General features: G+C 43.1%; 1 protein-coding gene across 10 annotated transcripts in view; it reads left to right on the forward strand.

Annotated features, from left to right (window-relative positions):
• The window catches only part of PUM2 (pumilio RNA binding family member 2), a 68,607-nt gene extending 56,878 nt beyond the window's left edge, over nt 1-11,729 (forward strand). For 6 of the 10 annotated variants that reach the window (XM_074538046.1, XM_074538042.1, XM_074538045.1 and 3 more), the window contains 8 exons: nt 716-983; nt 1,532-1,661; nt 3,211-3,345; nt 3,607-3,744; nt 5,432-5,557; nt 6,074-6,195; nt 7,887-8,079; nt 8,808-11,729. In XM_074538046.1, the coding sequence (XP_074394147.1) occupies nt 716-983; nt 1,532-1,661; nt 3,211-3,345; nt 3,607-3,744; nt 5,432-5,557; nt 6,074-6,195; nt 7,887-8,079; nt 8,808-8,939 (1,244 nt within the window). In that variant the 3' untranslated portion in view covers nt 8,940-11,729. The remainder of the gene's footprint in view (nt 1-715; nt 984-1,531; nt 1,662-3,210; nt 3,346-3,606; nt 3,745-5,431; nt 5,558-6,073; nt 6,196-7,886; nt 8,080-8,807) is intronic. The other 4 variants (XM_074538044.1, XM_074538049.1, XM_074538043.1 and 1 more) reach the window with 1 other exon arrangement.
• Nucleotides 11,730-21,303: the final 9,574 nt, after the last annotated feature.

Below are 21,303 nucleotides of genomic sequence, written 5' to 3' on the forward strand. Positions count from 1 at the left end.
GAGGAGGGATGAAGTGAGAGTGTTTGTGCAGTGAGGAAAGGACTTGATGTTTCTAAAAGGAGTTTCACTTTGATATATCTGTGGTTGTTGGATAATTAAGTAGAGCATCTTAGTTACCTGGTTGGAAATGTGACATATTTACTGCTGAGGAGAGGTACCACATTGAAAGCTTAGGATGCTGAAGTCATCAAAAAACCTGCAGGACAGGTACAGCTGGCAAGAGGCACCACATGTGCCTCCCCAAAAATGCCCCTAACGTGCTGTAAGCTGGAAAGGTATCTCAGTAGGGACTGAAGGGTAGTTCAGATTTCATGGTCCATTTTGACACAATTGGCTAACTTCAAGACTACTAACAAGGGTGTAAGCCAGTATGACTCGCGAAGTGGAAATCTGCCCACTAAGCCTAAGGCCCACCCAGTTCTAAAGTTTCTGTAAGGCTGAGTGGGTGCTCACTTTACCTACCTTGATATATTCTTCTAATGACATTTCTTTTCCTGGTGCCCTTCACAAAAAAAATGAGGAGGATAATGGTTTTATTTATTGCAAGATAAAGCTATCTAACTCCTCTGACCATAATGAGGTAAATACAAATAACAAGACAGCACTGTTGTTTTCTTTGGCTCCAGGGTGTATCGGTAGTTTTTAGTTCACTTGCTGTTTTGCTGTTGCTTACTTCCCTCTCATGGCTGTGACTGACAGAACTGCTTCCTTGTAGGAGGACTGACAAATGGTAGTGGTCGCTATATTTCTGCAGCCCCCGGAGCCGAAGCCAAGTATCGCAGTGCGGCCAGCACCTCCAGCCTCTTTAGCTCCAGCAGCCAGCTCTTCCCTCCCTCGCGCCTCCGCTACAGCAGGTCTGACATTATGCCTTCCGGACGCAGCCGGCTGCTGGAAGATTTCAGGAACAATCGTTTCCCTAACCTTCAGCTAAGGGACCTTGTTGGGCATATTGTTGAATTTTCCCAAGACCAGCACGGTTCTAGGTAATTATTATAAGAATAGTTAATAATATTTGACTGCTTTGATATTGTTTTATTAATATGAAACTTTTGAATGAGGTGCTTGTCATCTTAACTCAAAGCATCTTAATTGGAGCACACACTCTTAGGCTGACCTTCTCTAAAAAATTTCATTGTAAAAGTAGTATTAATTCAGCTGCCTGTAGAAATTTTCAGTGTAGAAATAGCCTCATAACTAGACTTGTAAACTCAAGTATTAAGGTATCAAAGAGGCCTTGGTTAAGAAAACAAAATATGTGGCATCTGGAACGTACAACTATTTTTTGTCAGTACATCATCAGATACTTAGTTGCTGTTATTCTTTTCATCTTTAATGCTTTTCAAATGAAAGTTTTCAAGTCTTAATTTTACTAAAATGTATCCTTTTATATGCAGAGGCACTACTTTCATTTTAATAAATTTTATAAATGTTGACTGCTTTCTTTAGAGTGTTGAGGTGTCTCATTGAAACAGTGTTTGAGAGGTTTTCCTGTTGTTGATGCAAAGCATAATGTACCTTTTTTTGCACTTAGGTTTATACAGCAAAAGCTGGAGCGAGCTACTCCAGCTGAGCGCCAGATGGTATTTAATGAGATCCTGCAAGCAGCCTATCAGTTGATGACTGATGTATTTGGAAACTATGTAATACAGAAGTTCTTTGAGGTAAGCATAGCACTAATTGTATGGATGGACGTGCAAATGAGATGCTGTAAATCTGATTCAGTTTAACTGGTCTTTCCTTAACACCATAGCAGAATTCTGCATGGCTTCCACAGAACTCAAGTGTGTCATCCTGCATGGGTGTTTTCTGTTCTCTACCCAGTGGTTTTTGCCATAATGGACACAGTTTCTCCTTATACTGGTAATGCATGAACACTGTGCACATTGAGGCTTCACAAACCTCTGAGGACAACTTAGATTTAGAGAGACTTTCAGCAGATGAAAGGGAACATAAATATTTGAAAAATGCTTTTTATTGGTTACTTCATCATGGTACAGAATGGTTTGGAAGATGCACTTGAGCTCAACCAGCTGTGTGAACTTCATCCAGTGCTGTGTATGAGGAAACTCCCATAAAATGTACAAAGGCAGAAGAATTTTGAGTAAGAGGTATCCATCATAAGATATATAACCAATATTACTACAACTAGTATTTAAAACAGATTTGTCTTCTCTTAAAAATGATGTGGTAAAAAAAAAAGGCTTCATCAAAGAATTACAAGATTTGGCTTGCAGAGAGAAGAAAAAAGTAATACCTGTGTCCTGGGAAAAGTTATATGTGGGAAAAGTATCTAGTATAATATACTTTAAATCAAGGGCCATATCAAAGACTTGAGGCATGAAGGTGATGCTGGAAAATGTCCAGTAAGAAATAAGATACTTGCTGTAAACAAGAATGTAATTTTTAATCTATAAAATAATGTCCTCATTTTTTTTACTTCTTTTTTAATAGCCAGTCAAAATATCTTCTGTAAAGTGTCACTGACATATGATATACAAGATCTTGATTTTGCTTAAGGGTCATCATTTGCTATTTTTTCCATATGTTAAGGTGGATGAATACACAGTTAATCATTGTTAGCTGAGTGTTTTTATCTTAATTCTGCAGAACACTTCTCAACAAAAGTGCATGTGACCTTACATGTAATAGGGGACCTGATTTTACTGTATAGGTAGGCAGGTGAAGTTGTTGGTCAGGCTTTCTACAGAGCTGACTACAGGTGTGGAGTTTGACCATTCTCAGCAATGCTGCAAGAATATTGCTGTGACATCAGCTGGCTGTCCAGCTGGTCACTTCTGTGTCCTCTCTTACAAGATGTGAGATACATTACACAAGTTTTGAGATAGAAAATTGGTTTGGATTCATGCATAATAGTGACCTGTGATCAGTTTGCCAGTATAAGTTATTTGAAAAAGTGGTTTATTGCACTTAAATATTCCTACAGACAGGCAAATATAAACTGTATTATTTCTTCTGTTGTCTTTCAAGGTCATGCATTTGATAGCAGGTATGTGAACTGGATGTGGAATATTACAAAATGTTGCATTTAGAAAAGAAAAGCTTCTGGTAAATATCCCCACTAAAATACAAAGTGAAAAATTATTCAAATGTTACAGTCATGTACATCCTGACAGTATTTACTCTGACATGTAAATTCCAGCATGCTGCAGCATGTCTTCATTTGTTAACAGGATATTTATTTGCTTTCAGTTTGGAAGCCTGGATCAGAAGTTAGCCCTAGCAACACGCATCCGTGGTCACGTCCTGCCCTTGGCCCTGCAGATGTACGGCTGTCGTGTCATCCAGAAAGCTCTCGAGTCAATCTCACCTGACCAGCAGGTAATTGTAAGTTAGAGCAATGCTTTTTTCATTTTATTTATTTTTATTGTATCCCTCTTTTTACTTGATTAAATTGATGATTATTCCCTTCATCATGAAATATGCTGGGGGGCAAAAATAGTTGTTTAAATGAAAGTACTGAGTACACAGTTAACACCAGTGAATATGAAGGTTGGAGTCAGGATGAAATTAACTTTTTTCCCATTTAAAGAAGGCGGGGTGGGGGAAATACCATCATAAAGACAAGGATAATCTTTGTTTTTCCAGAATGAAATGGTGAAAGAGCTGGATGGCCATGTTCTGAAATGTGTGAAGGATCAAAATGGAAACCACGTCGTACAAAAATGCATTGAGTGTGTTCAGCCCCAGTCACTCCAGTTCATCATTGATGCATTCAAAGGACAGGTAGTGCCAGTTGTTCATTTCCTCTTTGCAGATTGCTTAGATTTCACAGAAGAAGATTTGCAGGTTTTTGTCCACCATTTGCATGTACAAGATAGCATTTGCCGCTTTGCACTCAGCTTATTTTAAGTAGAATGAAAAAGGGAATGATGGCATGGAAAAGCTGTTGGAGAGGTAGTTAACATACTGTAAAAAAAATTAATTTCTTGGATATAAGGCTCTAGAAAGACATGTTTGTATGCATTATAAATAATAATAAATATTTATGTAATAAAAATACATAAAAGGGACTTTGCATGCCCAGGCTTTGTGTTTGTGTGTTGTGATAGCACCATTTCACATTTCCTTCACAGCTCTTGGCAGGGCCATTTTTTATACAATAATAACAACATACATGCTTTCTAGTATACATTTTTCATTAAAAATTACATTTTCCTATCCTGTTGCACGTGTGTCTTTCAATGTTTCCCAATGAATGTCAGTCCTTAAGGAACTGCAGTGATGAAATTCACTAATCTGTTCCCTACATATGGGCTAGTGTGAAGGAGGTGTAGTATTTGTTTACTTAAGATGGAGGTTTTTGTTTTGTTTCCCAAAAAGCATTATTACCGTAAAATTGATATTGTGCTGCAGGCTAGTGAATGTGCTGCAGCTAAACAGCATTTTAATCCTCTGAGACAAGCGTGTACTTTTATAGTCTTGAGAAGAATTGTAAATGGAATAGTAAAAATCTTACTAACTTGGCTATATAACTAAATTTTACTTTAATGGGTGGCCAAATGTATTTCCTAATAAAATCTACAATATCTTTCTCATTTTACACAACAGCAATACCTGAATTATTGTTGTACATAGTACTGAATTGCATACCAAGGTTTCTAGGGTTTGGTCTTTTTGCACCAAAAGTGTGTTATGAGGGTGTAGGAGGTACATGAGATGCATTTTTTAAACTGTAAATAGAGCCCCTTGACTAAAGTATGAGTTTATGTACTGAACATCCATCCTAAGCACCAAGTAATTAAATGTAGAAAATAGTAGCTAATGTGAAATGGCAAATGAAAAATGTTACACTTGTGACATTCCTTGTAATTTTCTCCTGCATTTTGAGTTGATGCCTAATCATACAAGGTTCTGTGTTCAGTTCTGACCAACAATGAAGTTTTTGTAATTAACCCCCAAATCACAAATGTAGCTTCAGGAGAAGCAAGCAGAAGGAATAAGCAAGATTTGGCTGTATGTTTTGAGTAGTTACTTACAAACTTTGTATCTGTAACTGGGAGCTTATTGTGTGTACTGGAACATGAAATTGGCGAAAATCAGCCACTGTTACTGAATTCCTTTTTATAAGTGTCAAAGTCTTGAAATTTGATAAGAAAGTAAAAAGGAAAGCTTTAAATTCAAACAACAGTTACCTAAGGGTCATACTTCCAGGTTTTCCTCTGCAGCTATGTAGGCTAGAAACATTGTAATGAGCACTTGGGTTCTTGTATGTTTTCTGGAGTCCTTGACACACAAAAACCTGCTTTTTCATCTTTTCCTGACTTTCCCTGGAAATGGAATTCTGGTCTGACCAGACAAAACTGGTTTTTTTAGTAGTAGTTGGTGTGTTCAGTTCCATTTTGAATGCAGCAATATTGCAATAGATGTGAGCTTCAGTTGGTTTAATTCAGTTTACAATCCTGTTTTCAAGGTATTTGTGCTTTCAACTCATCCATATGGTTGTAGAGTAATCCAGCGTATTCTGGAGCACTGCACTGCTGAGCAGACTCTGCCAATCTTAGAAGAGCTGCATCAACACACAGAGCAGCTGGTGCAGGTCAGTGCGTGTAGGCTCATTGTCAATGCACCTCAGAGCTTTTTGTTATCATCATTTACTCCTGTGTCCTAGTTTAAATGCATTTGACTCTTTTTAGTTTTGTAGACATTGTTTTGGTTTTCTTTCCTTCTGTAGTTTTAATGAAAATGAATGTGGAAGTTGGGAGGCAAAGAAGATATAAAAAGCATTTTTCTTACCCTTTGACTGTAGCTTGGTCTTCAGGGGAATATTACAGCTGTTAAGAAAGTATGTTCTTAAATTTGAGGACTTCTTTCTTTAAGAGGATAAAAGATACTCTAGCAAAACACTGGTTTTACAAATTAATTACATTTTTCGTGTGAAATTTGTGGTCCATTAAGTAATTGTTGATGAAATATTTCTTACATCACTTTGCTTCTGTAATTTTGACGTTACTGTGTTTTCCTTATATCCATGCAAAGAGTAATTTCATACTTTATGTCAGTATTCGTTATTTGGTATGAACACAAGAGAAAATGTAAGTCCTCTTATTTTCAGGATCAATATGGAAATTACGTTATTCAACATGTACTGGAGCATGGTCGTCCTGAAGACAAAAGCAAAATAGTTTCAGAAATAAGAGGAAAAGTTCTAGCTCTGAGTCAGCACAAATTTGCCAGGTATTGCATAACTTTCATATACTAAAGATTCATTAACCTTGTGAAGTTGTAATACTGGATTTATTTCTTGTGTTACTAAAGGGATACAATTTTTTTTTATTATCTTACCTCCTGAAATTCCATATTCTTATAGAGATGAATGGTAGTGATATTTTTATACTAGGTTTGGGGAAGGGAAGAGACAAATATTCTGTAGCAAAACAAAGGGGGTTCTGTGGGTTTATGGGATGGCTTTTGTTCGCTTTGTGCAAGTGCAGGGAACATGTTCCAAGTTTTCATGTAAGGATGCCCAGAGCCAGGTGAAAAGCTCTGCTGGAACTTGAGTGATTTGCTGATGACGATGAGCTGGGACCTGCTGACTCTCAATCCTGCCTAGCAATTTGCAAGTATAACAAGGCTAGCTTTAAAAACTGGTAGTTCAGTCTGACAAGGATTTTCTGTATTAGAAAGTCTGAAAGACTGCTGTAGGAGAACTCAACTCTTCTGAAATTGGAACCTACAACTCCTCCTTTTGTGCTTTTTGCTGAAATATGGATTATGTGCTTTTTGTGAAGGAAAAATACACCTGAGAATTCATTCTAGGTGATTTAGTGAGAGTAACCTTATCATCAAAATGACGTAGAAATGCACTGTGACTTTATGGGGACATTTGTTTTTAAAACCGCTAGTGAACTAGTTTATTTGGAATTTTTTTTTTTTTTTGGCCTGAATAGAACTCTTCAAAACGCTCTAACTTGCTTAATTTCTAAAGCACAGACTTAGGACTGGGATCATTTTGCTGTGTTACAAGCTTTGATGGCCTTTCCTGCTTCTGAAATAAACTGGAAGGTCAGAGGCTTGCTCTACAGAAGAATATTTGATGGAATCTCTGATGTAGGCATGCTCTTGGAAAGTGCCTTTATTCACAAAGCAGAAGTCTTCATACCTGGCATTCTCTGTTGGGTCTTCAAAGGGCCCACAACCAAAATAGATGTGCTAGAACACATCTGCAGCCTGAAGTCCAGTACACCTATGTAGGTTCAGTGGAAAAGTCTCTCCTACCAGATAATCAGAAAATAACCCTGTCACATGGATGAAGTAATAGTGATGTGGTGACTGACTTCCTCAGTCATTAGACTGGAGATTTGGAAATGAGGAATTGATGCATTTGCAGTATGCTCTTCACTGGCATTAAGAACCCTGAAGAACTGATAAACTTCCAGAGAAATTGATAGTAGGTACCTGAAAAAATGTTACACCTCCAGTCCTATTGGAAATCGAGGCAACCCCGACAATGGGAGGAAATTATGCATCTGACTCCATTGATATCAGAAGGCTAAGTAATTACTTTATTATACTATATTATTCCATACTACATTACACTACATCTAAGCTGAATCTGCACAAGCATTTAACTCAACTGCCCAGAATCTGTGACTGTCAGCCGATAGTCCTGACACACACACGTGGATTCAATAGGTCAGTGAATCAAAACTGATCCAATCACCAATTCCCGTCAGGTAGACAATCTTCCACAACATTCCACATGTTCCAAAACAGGAGCAGTAAATGAGATAAGAATTGGTTTTTTCTTTCTCTGAGGTTCCTTGCTGCAATTCCCAGAACTTCTCCTTGGGAAGCTGTGCCTTGCTTTTCTCTGTGAGGAGAAATGCGGCCACACAGTCCCACCATGGACTTGCCCTCTTTTTCAGCAACGTGGTGGAGAAGTGCGTGACGCACGCGTCGCGCGCGGAGCGAGCCCTGCTGATCGACGAGGTGTGCTGCCAGAACGACGGCCCGCACAGTGCCTTATACACCATGATGAAGGACCAGTACGCCAACTACGTCGTGCAGAAGATGATCGACATGGCCGAGCCCGCCCAGAGGAAGATCATCATGCACAAGGTATGGGTGTGCATGTTTGCAGGGATTCAGAGACACGGCTGGGAGCTGTTCTGCCACAGCACCTTCCCCTGCAGGTGTAAAACTCAACGCTTCTGTCATCTAGAGCCTGATGGCATTTACCAAGCTCCATGACATTCAGTGGAGCTTGGTAAAGGAGAAAACATTCAGGTCTCTGAGCACTGAGCTAAAAAAGGAAAGTTTCAGTAGCTGGATTTCATCTTCTGTCTTCATGCCAGCTTTTATGTGAAAATACTTGTAACAGGAAAATGTAGTATCTGTCATCTCTATTAATATAACAGGAGAAATACTGTTTTCTCTTTTTATTTCCTGGTTGTGGCTATAAATCCACTCTACAGTTCCCCCAAAAAGAGATTGCCACACTTCCTAGCATACAAGCACATTTCTACTTAAGAATATCCAGACATGGAGAAGTGTGCTGTTGCCATAATGGCCAGAGGCTATTAACACAGGGCCCAGAATATTCCTGCAGGAGCTCTGCTTCCCCCAGTCACCAGCAGGGCTCTCCCACAAAGTACTGCCTCCGTTTTCCTGCAGTAGGAACATCAGTTATTTGATGAGTCAAAATCACCAGTTTTACATCTTTCCAGAAACTTCCAGCACTTTGAAATACAGGCTTCTGACATCTTTTTGCATCATTTTTTCATAGTGTAGTCACCTCTACTTAAAAGTCTGGATGTTAAAAAAGCCAAACGTGTTTCTTATTACAGATTCGACCCCACATCACGACTCTGCGTAAATACACCTATGGCAAACACATTCTGGCCAAGCTGGAGAAATATTACCTGAAGAACAGTGCTGATCTGGGGCCAATTGGTGGACCACCAAATGGGATGCTGTAAAAGACAAAGAGAAACAGAAGAAAAATTAAATTGTGAATTATCAAAACCTACAACTTAACTCTAAATGTTCTGATTTTTTTAAATCTATTTATTGACTTTGTTCATCCATTTGTAAAATTTTTATTCTTGTGTATATTTTTGGGGAGTGAATTGTTAAAAAAAATCTCCAGCCCTGATCCGGAGACCTATCAGATTGGATGGCTGGCAAAGCACAGAATGCCTGTATATGATGTAATTGTATCAAAATAGCTGTCACATATTTTGTAAATTTTTACCTTGTAAAGTCACTGAAATAGTTTTTAAAGGGAAAAAGTACAGTATTCTTTTAATACACTGGCTGGCAATCTGGTAGGTCTACCCAGCATCATAGCACAACAGGTTTATAGAGTTGTATATAGAATTAATCCTTATTTTTCCCTTTTGTGTGAAGTCTTTTATACCAGATTAAAATTGATCAGCTGCATAAACATCATTTAACATGTTGAAAAGTTAAGTTGTATTTTGGTGGTTCACAACATCCTATCCAAATAACAAAAAAGGACACAGCAAATTAAAGTAGGGAAGAACAAAACGACGGAAACTTTAAAAGACTAGGTTTTGGCACTTGCTGTGGATACAGGTTTTTTTAAATCATGCCCTAAGGTTTTCTCTAGCGATGTATTAAAAATAAAGTGCTGTATATACTTATATATTTAATTGTTGTACAAGGTAGAGGGATTAAAATGATGGTGGTACTTCCATTCAGCAAAGTACTCTGTTGGAAAAGAAGTGAACCTGTATTAACTTTACAGTCAGTTTTACAATGCAGGAAGAGTAGAGATACGTATTTTTTTATTTTGCATATAGAATTGTAAGAATTTGAAAGTGTTGAGCATTTATTTTGCTTTCTCACTGTAGATGCAAAAAATAGGTAATGATAAAGAGAAGGGGCCACTGAAAAGTAAACTTGATAGCTCAACATTTAAGCATGATTGATTAAATATTCAGATAGCTTTTTGCTTCCTATAAATATATGCATTGTATACGTGTAGTTAATAGGTGTAAGTTTACAGTTTGAAAACAAATCTCTCGTTTCGATGTTTATTACAAAGCCTTGCTAATTTAGTAGTGATGCTTACCTTGGTTGTACAGATGTACATTTGTAAACCTTCATGCTGTAAATGTAATTTGTTTTACTCCTTTTTGGGACAAAAATTTGCATTTTAGTGTATATTCATATCCTCATTCCCTTCTTTCCCCCAGCATATAGTGTTGTATAATGTAAATTTATTTCAGCAAATCAAGAGTGATTTTTTTAAAATTCTATCTTTATATGGTTTCAAAAATATGAACCGGCTTTCTTTTTATCTATTGTGAGAAACATTATGTTTTGTTTATAACATAGCTGTTGAATCTGTTCATATGGACACTTTGGGAAATCAATCTGTTCAAATTTTAAATCAGGATAAATAAGCATAGTAAGAAGTGGACTGAAATATTTGGTTATTACAGAAACCAATGCTTCTTCCATCTTAATAAATGTGGCATGAATTTTTTGTACAGAAGAGTACTGTATTTTTGAATAGCCTTCTCGCAGCGTAAAGCAAATATGTATGATACTGTCGATTTTTTTCTCTGGACATATGACATTGTAACAGTAACAAAAAGATGATGTACATATACAAGCGGCCTTATGTACATTTCCCAATGATCTTTTTAAGGCAGAATTGTGACCATATGTGTATAATTAAAATCCTTTTTAATCCTTTGCCTATGGAAATATTTTGGAAAAAGCTTACTTTGTATATTCAGTTTCTGAAAGATAAAGAAAGTGCTTTGTATGTTGTTGAAGTAAGTATTTTGTGTAAAATGTTCATTTGGATGGCTTAACCTAAAGTTTTGATCAACGTGGTAGTTTGGAAACAACATCTTGAGCATTGATCAAATAAAAGGCTGTTTTGGTAGGGGTGTGATCATGAGAAAGAAAATAGTAGTGGTACAAACTTGTATGAGAAATTCTGTCATGTTACTGTTGGTACCAGGGTTATATAACTGCTATCTAGCAGACATCTGAGGTGCTGCGTTTCTAATGGTAGTGAGAACTCCTTAATAGGCAAATGGCAAAGTCTCTTCCGGCCTACTTCCAGTGCCTGCATGAAGTGAAGTAGGAGGCCTCGTTATTTTGAGTAAGCACAATTCTAATTGCCAAGTAGTTTTTGCATGGCAGTTCACAAAATTCCCCCCCAGAGGTACCAGCCCAGTCACTGGAGCCAGAGCTTTCCTGTAGGCACCCAAAGGATGGCTTTGAGCCACTCCCTTGGACACATCAATTCTCAGTGACTGTCTTTACCCTGTGAACCTGTGCCGTGTGTTATAATCCACAGAGCCGGCATTCCTTCAACACCTAAGACAGTACAGCAGGCTTTTGGGGATGTCCAGGCAGAAACTGAAAATATCTCTGTACTTTGTCCCTGCAGCACTCATGCCATGGTTGAATTTAAACAGTCCTGTAACTGTCATCCTTGGTGCTTTCAATATCTTGAGTATAATCTTCCACTTGCTCTCCTGAGATCATTTGTGCACAAATTCTATCCAGGAACATGAAAATCACTGGATTTCCTTTCAACTATTTTAGGGTTTGGGTAGAACCACTAGACTTTTTGCTCAAGTATTGCTTTTTGATATAGATTGTTTACGGACCAGTTTGATTAGGTTTGACTCCAGGTGGCTCGTATTGAATAATGTAATGCTCACGTGTATATACTGTAAAAATCAAAATGAAAATGTGTGAATAACACTGTGTGAAATATATCTGGTCTTGTGTTTTTCCTGTAGGAAAGCAGCCATATTCTCATGTGACTTACCTGTGTCTGTGGAGCTCAGCTTTGGGAAGGTGCTCACTCGCTTGTTCTGATAGGAACTGGGCAATTATTGAAGAACCCTGGATTAGATCATTAAACTTTCAGAGGGCACTTTTGAGCAGCTAAACCTTCCTATTTTATGCAGTGTGTTTACTGATGCCTAGTGAAGGCTACAGCCTCGTGACAGTTTCTTTTTACATCCCTGCATTCAGGATGAGTTCAGGAGCATTTGAGGGGGTTAGCTTTCAAATGAGAGAAGAAATTGTTAGCTCTCTGTGGCATCCCTGGATCCACACTCATTTCTGTTACTGCCCAGGAGATTTTTCATAAGTCCATTTGTAGCTGAAGGTGTGGAGTGAAGTGGACTGACAGCACAGGAAATGAGCCTGGTGGGAAATAACTCACCTAAGGGGCCCCTGTGGACAGAACAGTCATAATGCCCATCCCTCCATCCCTGACTTTTCCATCAGAGCATGGAGAAAATTGAGGTTTTGGGGTCATAATGCTTAGACGTTTTAAAGCGCTGATGCAAATTCAGAAACCAATTTAGTCACTGTTCTCTCTTCTCTAAGGGACGTGCATTTGGAGAGATGCTTACGGCTCATCACAGCACAGCAGCACAACAATGAGGTTGGGCTCCATGGGAGTGTTTGATGCTCAGCATTCCAATAACTGGGAAAGTGGTTAACAGTGGGGTGATGACAACTCCCACCATGTCCTCCAGGGAAGCTGTGAGAATGCAAAAGTATTTTAACATCTAGTGACTGGTCATTGAAGCTGCAGATTGCATGCAAGTCATGCACCTGGGGGGAGAACTCAGGGCAAAAGACAGAGCAGCACTGCCCCTGCAGCCAGGGTGGCCACAGCACTCCAGTGAGGAATTCTGCATGGAGCGGTGCCTGAGCATCCTGTGTCCTGAGAGTAGCAGACCCTGCCCCCGTGGTGACACAGTTCTGCTGCTTGAGGAAGGAAAGGGGAGCGCCATGAGCTGTGTGGTCTGAGCTGTTGCAGCCCACGGCAGGGCAGGAGTGGCTGTTGGTTTGTTAACACAGCGGTTCATGTCATTCCACCCTGCCAGGACCACATGAAGTCTCATTAGTCTGTGGGCAGCGCTGATGTGATGAGTTACAGGCAGTGCTTTACTCAGCCCAAACAGTGTCAGATATACAGGCACTATCTGTGCCCAAAGGATGCTGATTCAAGCACCCCTTGGCTTGGGAATGAGGAAGCTTGGTTCCTGTCAGGGATATATCCCTCTTGGGGGCTCTGCTTGGTTCCTGATGTTGGGCTAGGGAAGTGTGGGAGAACTTGGCAAGTGTAGATCCTGCCACCCAGGAAGAGACAATCTGAGATGCTGCAGAGTGAGCCTGGGGTGTTTGCTCTCCTGTGCAGCAGAGCACCCCAGGCCTCCCCCACTCCAGAAGGGATGAAAAACCAGCACTGTCTTCACAGAAGGAGTCACACGTGGAGAGGATGAAAGGATGTCTGTCCATCCAGTGTTGATAGTGCTCCAGAGCTGATACAGGACATGGGTCTTCCTGAGCTAGTGCAGGAAAGGCAGTAACTGCTTTGGCCAGGAGAATGAACCAGATCCCAACATCGCACATTAGGTGCCAGAACACAGAGGCTGTGGGGTGGGGGAGCGACCACCCTGCACCGAGGCAGGGAGGGGTGGTGAAGACCAAGCTTAGGGATTTACCTGAGCTGCTGGTGCTCCTCAGTGAGGAGGTGCACGGGCGTTTCCTCCGTTGGACAGAGCCTGCTCCCTCTGCAGGCTCGCTCTGTGGTTAAGGAACTTGCCCAGCAAACGAGATGCTTGAATTAGTTTCCATTACCAGCCTCAGGGTTTTGAACCCACCTCCCTCACTTCACAGGCACTTTCCTAACCACAAGGAGCTGGGCGGGTTTACTTTCTACTCCTGAATTTGGGCTGGGCTTTTAGCACAGCTCCAACCATTCATTGCATCACAAAGAGCACAAGATGGAGCATGACTCCTAAAGCACGCAGGTGGGAGTTGGAAGTTCTGCACCTGAGATCCTTGTCTCCACCTCGATTCTCCCAGACTCACTTAATGCAAAATATATCTCGGGAGCAGCATTCCCCCATCATTATCAGACTGGAAACTTTCCAGAGGCTTTATAAAAGGCAGCTGAAATGCAGGAAGACCTAATCTAAAGACCCTCTTTCTTTCATTAATAAGAACAAACATTGGAATAAAACGTTCGGCTTCTCACCAGCATCAGTACTCTGGGCACAGGAGGCCTTCTGTCTCTTGCTCTTCTGCTTGCACAGTAGGCACTGTGCCTACCCGACCCCGAACTCCCCAGAACTGGAAACAAGAGCCGGGGCGCATTGCAGGTGACACAGCTGGTGTGCAAGAACATCGGCTGGGCGGGGAGAAACCCCTCACATAGCTGAGCCCTAATGAGCTTCGTTTGAGCTTCAGACCTGCCTGGAGGGCTCAGATTTCCTGGCAGCCGCGCAGCACCGCAGCCCTTCCTCGGCCTGGCTGCTGGATGGTTTCCCAGCCCAGCCCCGGGGAGCGAGGCAGCCCTGCCCCAGCACAGCCGTGCGCAGGTGCTGGAGGCTGGGGGAAGGCTGCGTGCTTGTCTGCTGATCACAGGGCAGGTTCACACGCTGCAGCTTCACAAACACTCGCTCTCAGTACTGGCTGCAGGTCGTACCCACAGCAGCAGAGCTGCCCCAGTTCCTGAGTGCCACAGAGGAGTGTCACTCGTGGGCACTGGGGGGTATTGGCCAAGCCTGCTGAGCTCCCTCTCCTTACAGGTGATGTTGGCTGTGCCTTCTCAGGCTGTGAGGCCACTGTCTGCTCCTGTCAAAGGGCTTCCCTCAGTGCTGGGGAAGCAGAACAGTTGCAGGTGTCAGGTCCCAAAGTAAAGATCCCCAGAGACATACAACTGCTTACTGAGGGCTAATGGGAACTAAGAAGGGAAGTGTTACGGCAAGGGAACACACGCAGGTGGTGGCAGAAAGCACTGGCTAGCAAGGGAGATGATGACAGCACATTTCACAGCTATATTCTCTTCTCCCAAATATAGGCACCCCATTCCCTGTCTAAGCTGGAGGATCAAAAATTAAAGGTTCCTTGGTGGGAATGAAGACTTCTCTTTCCTCCCCTGTATAAACCTTATCTCCCTTTCTCTGAGACAGCTAAAATACAACATCAGAAAGTATTTCCATTCTTCCCTGCACAGGAGGAGAGGTTTTGGGAGGCCATCTGTTCATACAGGCTGGATCTTGGAGAAGGATTCAGCCCCTTCGCCGGGGTCTGCCTAGATGCTGTTCCTTGCTCCACACCAGTGTGGGAACTGGATCCAGAGGCTGGTACAACAACCACGGCAATCACTCAGTAAGCAAGAATGAGAAGCTGGGCTGAGGAGCTGAGGATGGGCAAACTCAGTGCAAATCACAGAGTCCAACCCCTTGCATGGAGGGTTGGGATGAATGGAGCAGAGTTCAGCCCTATCAGAGATCCAATCTATACACTGATCTCTTTCAATAGAGCCATTTGGCTCTTAAAAAGCCTTTTTGTATGAAAACTCACCATCTTAAGTACTCTAAAACTCACATGATGTCTCCTGTTTCCTTGAAACATCATGTGTCTCATGAGAACTAAGAGTTTGATTATTCATCCCAGTTTGGGAGTCATACAAGTTCACATCCTGCAGGGAAGGGGTCTATCATGCAGCCCTTCCCCATGTGCCACCCCCTTCACATGCAGGGAAGCAAAAGTCCAGAGGTCTGATCAGGGTGTTCAAGGTGACCCACATTTCTGTGAAGTGCTGCACAGCCCTCACTGGCCACTTGCAGAAGGGATACCCCCACAGGGCCATGCAGCTACACCCCACCAGCGAGGCTATGGGGGAAGTACCATCCCAGTTTAAAACCAAATCTGTTTAAATGTGGATGCTCCTAGGCAGACTCATCCACTGGGAACAAATCCCGTTGCATACTCAGGGATCTGGTGCCATTGGAGGAACCCTTGATCATCCAAGACACCTGGGCAAGGCAGGGAAACATTCCCTAGGAGCTTGCCTCAGCCAAACCTTCTATTCCAGCAGAATGTCTTAGATGGCACTGGACACCTTAATATACACAGCTGGTCTCTTCACCTAGAACATACCAGAAATCAGTAAGCAACATTTTATAAATCAATGGTTAAAAGGAGGAGGAAGAGAAGGGAGGGAGGGAAGAGAAGGCAGGACTAGGCCCAAAGGGTTTGTTGGGAATGGGAGTGAGAACAACTTTATACTGAATAATGGAATGGGATGAGAGGTGGCAAAATAAAGGATCTACATCTACACACACACACAAAACTTTTGCAACCACAGTGCAATAAACAACCATAAGGACCTTTTGGATTACAAATAACGGGAGAAGGGAGGGAGAAGGCAGATGGAACACCTTGAAAACCAAATGATGCTTTTAAAAAGTACAAAATATAGTAATAATAGTAAAAAGACACTTTATGCATTGCAAAACCTTCATTCCAAGCCTGCCTGTGAAGTATAGGTAATTTCACAGTCTCCTTAAAAGAAACCAAACTAAAAAATGGAAACAGAATAAAATTTGAGGCTATTAAAATATCTGTGTTCACTTCCTGTTGCAAATATCTTTGTTCGCCCAAAGTCAGTGCTGTCAGAGTGAAGCAGGCACCAGGCACACATTCCACAGTAAGCTGAAACCCCTGGTAAACCCACAGCTTTCTCTTCCCCACAGATATTTGGGTCAGCAGTGCAGGACCCAACACTGCCCAGCCAGGTTTACAGCCCCTGCTCCCGTCCCACGTATGTGCCCTGCTGTGCCCCTGCCCTCCTCCTGTGCCCGTGCCCAGCGGGGCAGATGCTCCCATGGAGGTGGCTCAGCCCCAGGAAGGTGCTGGCAGGCAGACACGGGAGCGCAGCCCGGTCTGTGCCTCAGCCGTGCACCTGCACCACCCCTGCAGCACCGATCCACCCGGGGCAAGGGCATCCCCACCCCCGGGAGCTGGGGAAAGGTGCTCTCCCAGTGAATGCCTGGGAAGGGCCCGGGCGAGGGATGAGACAGGATGGGTGGGAGCGGTGGTGAATCAATGCTCTGACAGCCAGGGCCGGGAGGCGCTTGCACCGCCTGGAGGGGTCGGCCAGGAGTGACGGCACTCAGGGCTCAGCCAGGGCTGCCCATGCCTGCGGGATGGGGTAAGCGGCCCTGAAATGCTAAATGAAGGGTGATAATCGCAGCGAGATGCATCCGTTTGGTTAATCAGGAAGAAAACCTGTACGTTGTGTCGTATCAATTTCACCACTTACTCACCACTGGTGGCAAGAGGAAATGGTCAAACCTGTGGCTGGCCTCAGAGCCATCGTTCCTCAAAGACCTCCAGCCAGTCCGGGGTCCAGATCACCTCAGCTTGATGAATACATAAAAAAACAACAGTATTTTTTACAATGTTCCAAATATCTGTTCTAATCAGCTGTTACTGAAATGGAACTAAAATCTCTGATGCAGCCTAGCCCTGCTCTCACAACTGCTCTGCTGCAGCATCTGCTTCTCCCAAGATCAGCTTTTTTGCATACGTAGGAGTATTAAACCTGCTTTGGCAGAATTCCTGAAGTTGGACGTGCTTACTCAAACTCTCCATGCAGCAGAAACACCTAACTCAAGACACTTGGCTGTTTAAAGGTGACAGTCTTGAAACTTATAGCCAACATGTTTCATGTGGACTGAATACTTCCATATTTTGGCTAAAACACTTTCATTTTTCCCTTCATTTGGAACTTTTTAACGAGCAGTACTGCTCTAGTTTGTGCAGAAACTGATAGCTAACTTCAAGGGTACGTTGTATATTGGGTATGGTCAGAGAGGAACAGGGACCACATTCCACAAGGAGAACTTTTATTAAAGTTTTGTGCAAGTTATTCAAGTATAACCTATCATAAGATAGAGCATAAGCCTCTATCACAAATCAGGACAATAAAGGGATACAGAGAAGATACAGGAGGCCTTTGACAAGAGATTATACCTCATTTGATCTGGAGTCCTCATCTCCCCCAGGCAAATAATGGGTCTCTGTGACACTGCCAGAGCCAGCTGTGGGATTAAAAATACACATATTTTATTTTCACTTATTGAGGTACTATAAAAGCACCAAGAATCACAGCTCCTATTTTGCAGGGTGGCAGGCAGCTGTACAGGGCCCAACTTCTCTCATGGTCAGAGGGTGTGCAACTCAGGCAATCTGCAAAACTTCTTCTCGGCACTTCCCCACTGAACACATGAAGAAAGCTCCTGTCCCCAGGGGGACCACAGGATCAATGGAAAGCTCCCCTGGAGGAGCGGGGTGGCTGCCACAGGGGAAGGCAGCAGGTACCAAGCAGGGGGTGCTGTGGAAAGAGGGCAGCTCTGTCCTCCCTGTGCTGCCTGCCGTTGCCCCAAAGCTCCCAGCACTGCCTGCCTGTATGCTCCTAGGAGCCATGATACCCTTCTCTCCATGCTCATTTTCATGCCAGGGCAAATCCCATTCTGTGCTCAAATTATTTAGGGTCACAGAGGTCGAGGGATCACGCACTGCAAGCCAGCATGAGTCACCGTGAGTGAGCTGCCCTGAGCTGACTATGGGTGAGAGCATCACAGAAAGGCAGCAGAGCATCTCTCTGGGCAAGGGAAAGAACAACAAAAAAAGTGGTTATTCAGCTGAGTGCTTTCAGAAATACCTGCCTAGTCCACAAGCTCTGAAAGTGGTGGGCGAAAATTGTTGAACAGTGAAAGCAGCATCCAGTAGTACAGGAAAAGGCCTCATTAAGAGAGAACAAGTCAGTCTTTTCTTGTGGGCAACACCCGTGTAACTCCAGGCTAATGGGAAACCCCTCCATAGGTTTTTATGCACCAGCCCCCAAAATCCAGCTCTGAGGCTCTCTGGAATGAGCATGCAGGATCCTACCAGGCCCTCACATGCAGCATCAAAGTAATGCAGCTGCTTTTATTACAGCTGTTTATGAAAACTATCACAAAAGTGGCATGCCACTGCCAGCTGAGCTTTTGCCAAAGGAAGGTCTGCTTAATTAGGTCAAGAATAATTTGGTTAGTGGCACAGACATATTTATATATAATTTTCAGTGTCCACACAGAAGTTCTCACTAGCAGAACAAAGGGAAAAGCGATAGAGGAGAAAGAAAAAGGTCAGCAAACTCTTGGGAGAGGCAGCCAAGTTGATTCAATTAGCAACTATAAAGCCAACACTACAGCTACCCAAACACTTGGACCATAACCCTTTGCATTGTTTAAGTGGAAATAAACCCCAACCTCTGATTTTTTACAAGATTTATTCTTGTCCAAGTAAGCAAGGTCGTCCTTTCCATCAGAGCATTGCACCAGGAGAAGAAAGGAGATCAGAGCAGACATGGCCTCAGGCTAACTGCACACTCCACACCTTAGGGTGGGCCACAGGGAGTCTCCTCCGGTCTCTCACTTCCTGGGAGTGCAAGCCAGGAGGAGATGGAATTGCTCAGAGGTGTCTGACTCACTGCAAAGGCGGCTGGACAGAACAGGCAAAATCAGATATCACTGTGCAAGCAAACTGGGTGCGTTCAGGTGATCCTGCTGAAGTCACAGCTGCATGTGAAAGGGTCAGAATCAATTATTTCTACATCAGTGCAAAAGGACATCCAAACCAAAATGCACAGGATTTGCCAAGGCACGCAAGGAGTTAGGAAGAGCTAGTTGTATTTGGTGCCACCAGCCTGAACGAAGAGAAATGGCCTGGTGAGCAGTGGCCCCTGTGTCTGGGGACCCAGAAGATGAGTAGCACAATGGGGACAACAAATGTTGCACTCTGGCAGACAAGCTCTCGGTAATCTGAGGCTAAAGATCCAGCTTGCTTCCTCTTCAGACTCATTCTTAATGCTTGTATTGGTTTAATGGCTGGGCAGATTGCTCCTTTGTTACTGCAAAGAGTTAGAAAGAGAAGGATGTGGTGTGGGCCATGGATAATAAAGGCACTGGCCTGAGGAACTTGAAAGGGGAAGAAGAGAAGCTCCAGGCTAGCAGCAAATGAAACTTTGCAAATCTTCCTGGTCTACACAGTCTCCAAATAGGTCACCACCACACTGTCCTAACCTACCCCTGTCAGGACAATCCTTCCTCTTCCATCTGCAGGTATTAGCTCACTGACCAAAGCTTCTTGTCAGCTCACCATTCTGGGCACCATGCATGGGAAACCCTGATGTCAAAGGCACTGTCAGTGACAGTACTTTGCCCTTCCCAGACACCATCCCTTTTCTTTGGGTGCATCTCCCACCTCACTCCAATAAGTTTCTAGGGCAGACTGAATCTGAATGCATTTAACTAAATATATTTAACATCCTGTTACTGCCTCATGTGTCCAGAGGCACCCTCTTTCCTCTCTGTTCTGTTTAGCAATCACCACAGAAATTCAGGGTTTCACCTAAAGCTTTGCTTACATGTTATACCTGAGAAGTGAAACACACACAAGAGCTGTCGGTTTCCTGTTCATACAAATCCCCTTTAGCCAACTGAGCTACCACATAGGGGGAAAACCAGACTTCTTTCTCTGTCACAAAAACAACAACAGAGAAAATGGCAACCATCACCTCGGAAGCCAGCTACATGAAGCCCAACCAGAAATAGCACATGTGAGCAGTGAGCTGTCAAGCCCAGCAGGTGGGCAGCCTGGACACTTACAGCAATCTCAATACTTGCGCATACTCTAACCTCCCACTGTGTGCTAGGGAATATATTTCTCTTCTCCATCCCAAGATGTCAGGCTGTAGCTTACTTAAACAAGTTTGTCAGCTGATGAAATCATTAAGAAGTGATGTGTGAGTCTGTCCAGCTTGATGCCACAGGTACAGTCCAGCCTTTATTAAGGAACTCAAAGCAGAATCTAACCCTTTTTCTAACCCTACCCCACCTGGTCACAGACCATTAATGAGCCATCTAAGGACACATGGCACCAGGCTTCAGGAGTCATCCATCAGTCACCTGCTCTGCAGGCTGCACTGCTGCTGACGTGCAGCTTGAGGTGAGGACACAGTAACATCCTTACACGCTACTGTGGGTGGCTCTAGCACCTGGCAAGCCAGGCAGGCAGCTCCTGCTGCTGTGTGACACTCACATTCATCGGGGCAGGGAACAATGGCCTCTGCTCCAGAGCCCAGTGCAGAAGGGTGGTGGTTGCCCAACAGCAGCGGTTGCCATCCCTGCTCCCAGCTCGCCTCTGGTGGTAGCAGAAGCAGTGAGCAGGATTCCTCCCATGGCTGTGTTTCCTCTTTTCCCATGGCAGCACACAGCTCAAACCAGCTCCTTTTCCCCAAGGAAACTGAGTTCAATTGGGCTACACTGCTGGAAGCCCTTGATCCAATTCTGGGAAATCCCCACAGCTCCACTGTACTGGGCAGAGGCAACCAGCTCCTATGATCCCCTGAGCTCCAGGCTGCCAAGAAACTCCTCTCCATACAAGTCTCATCTGGCTTTTCAGCATGGAGTTCTTTTGACTGAAACCACA

This window comes from Zonotrichia albicollis, chromosome 3, assembly GCF_047830755.1.
Source record: "Zonotrichia albicollis isolate bZonAlb1 chromosome 3, bZonAlb1.hap1, whole genome shotgun sequence".
Classification (NCBI taxonomy): domain Eukaryota; kingdom Metazoa; phylum Chordata; class Aves; order Passeriformes; family Passerellidae; genus Zonotrichia; species Zonotrichia albicollis.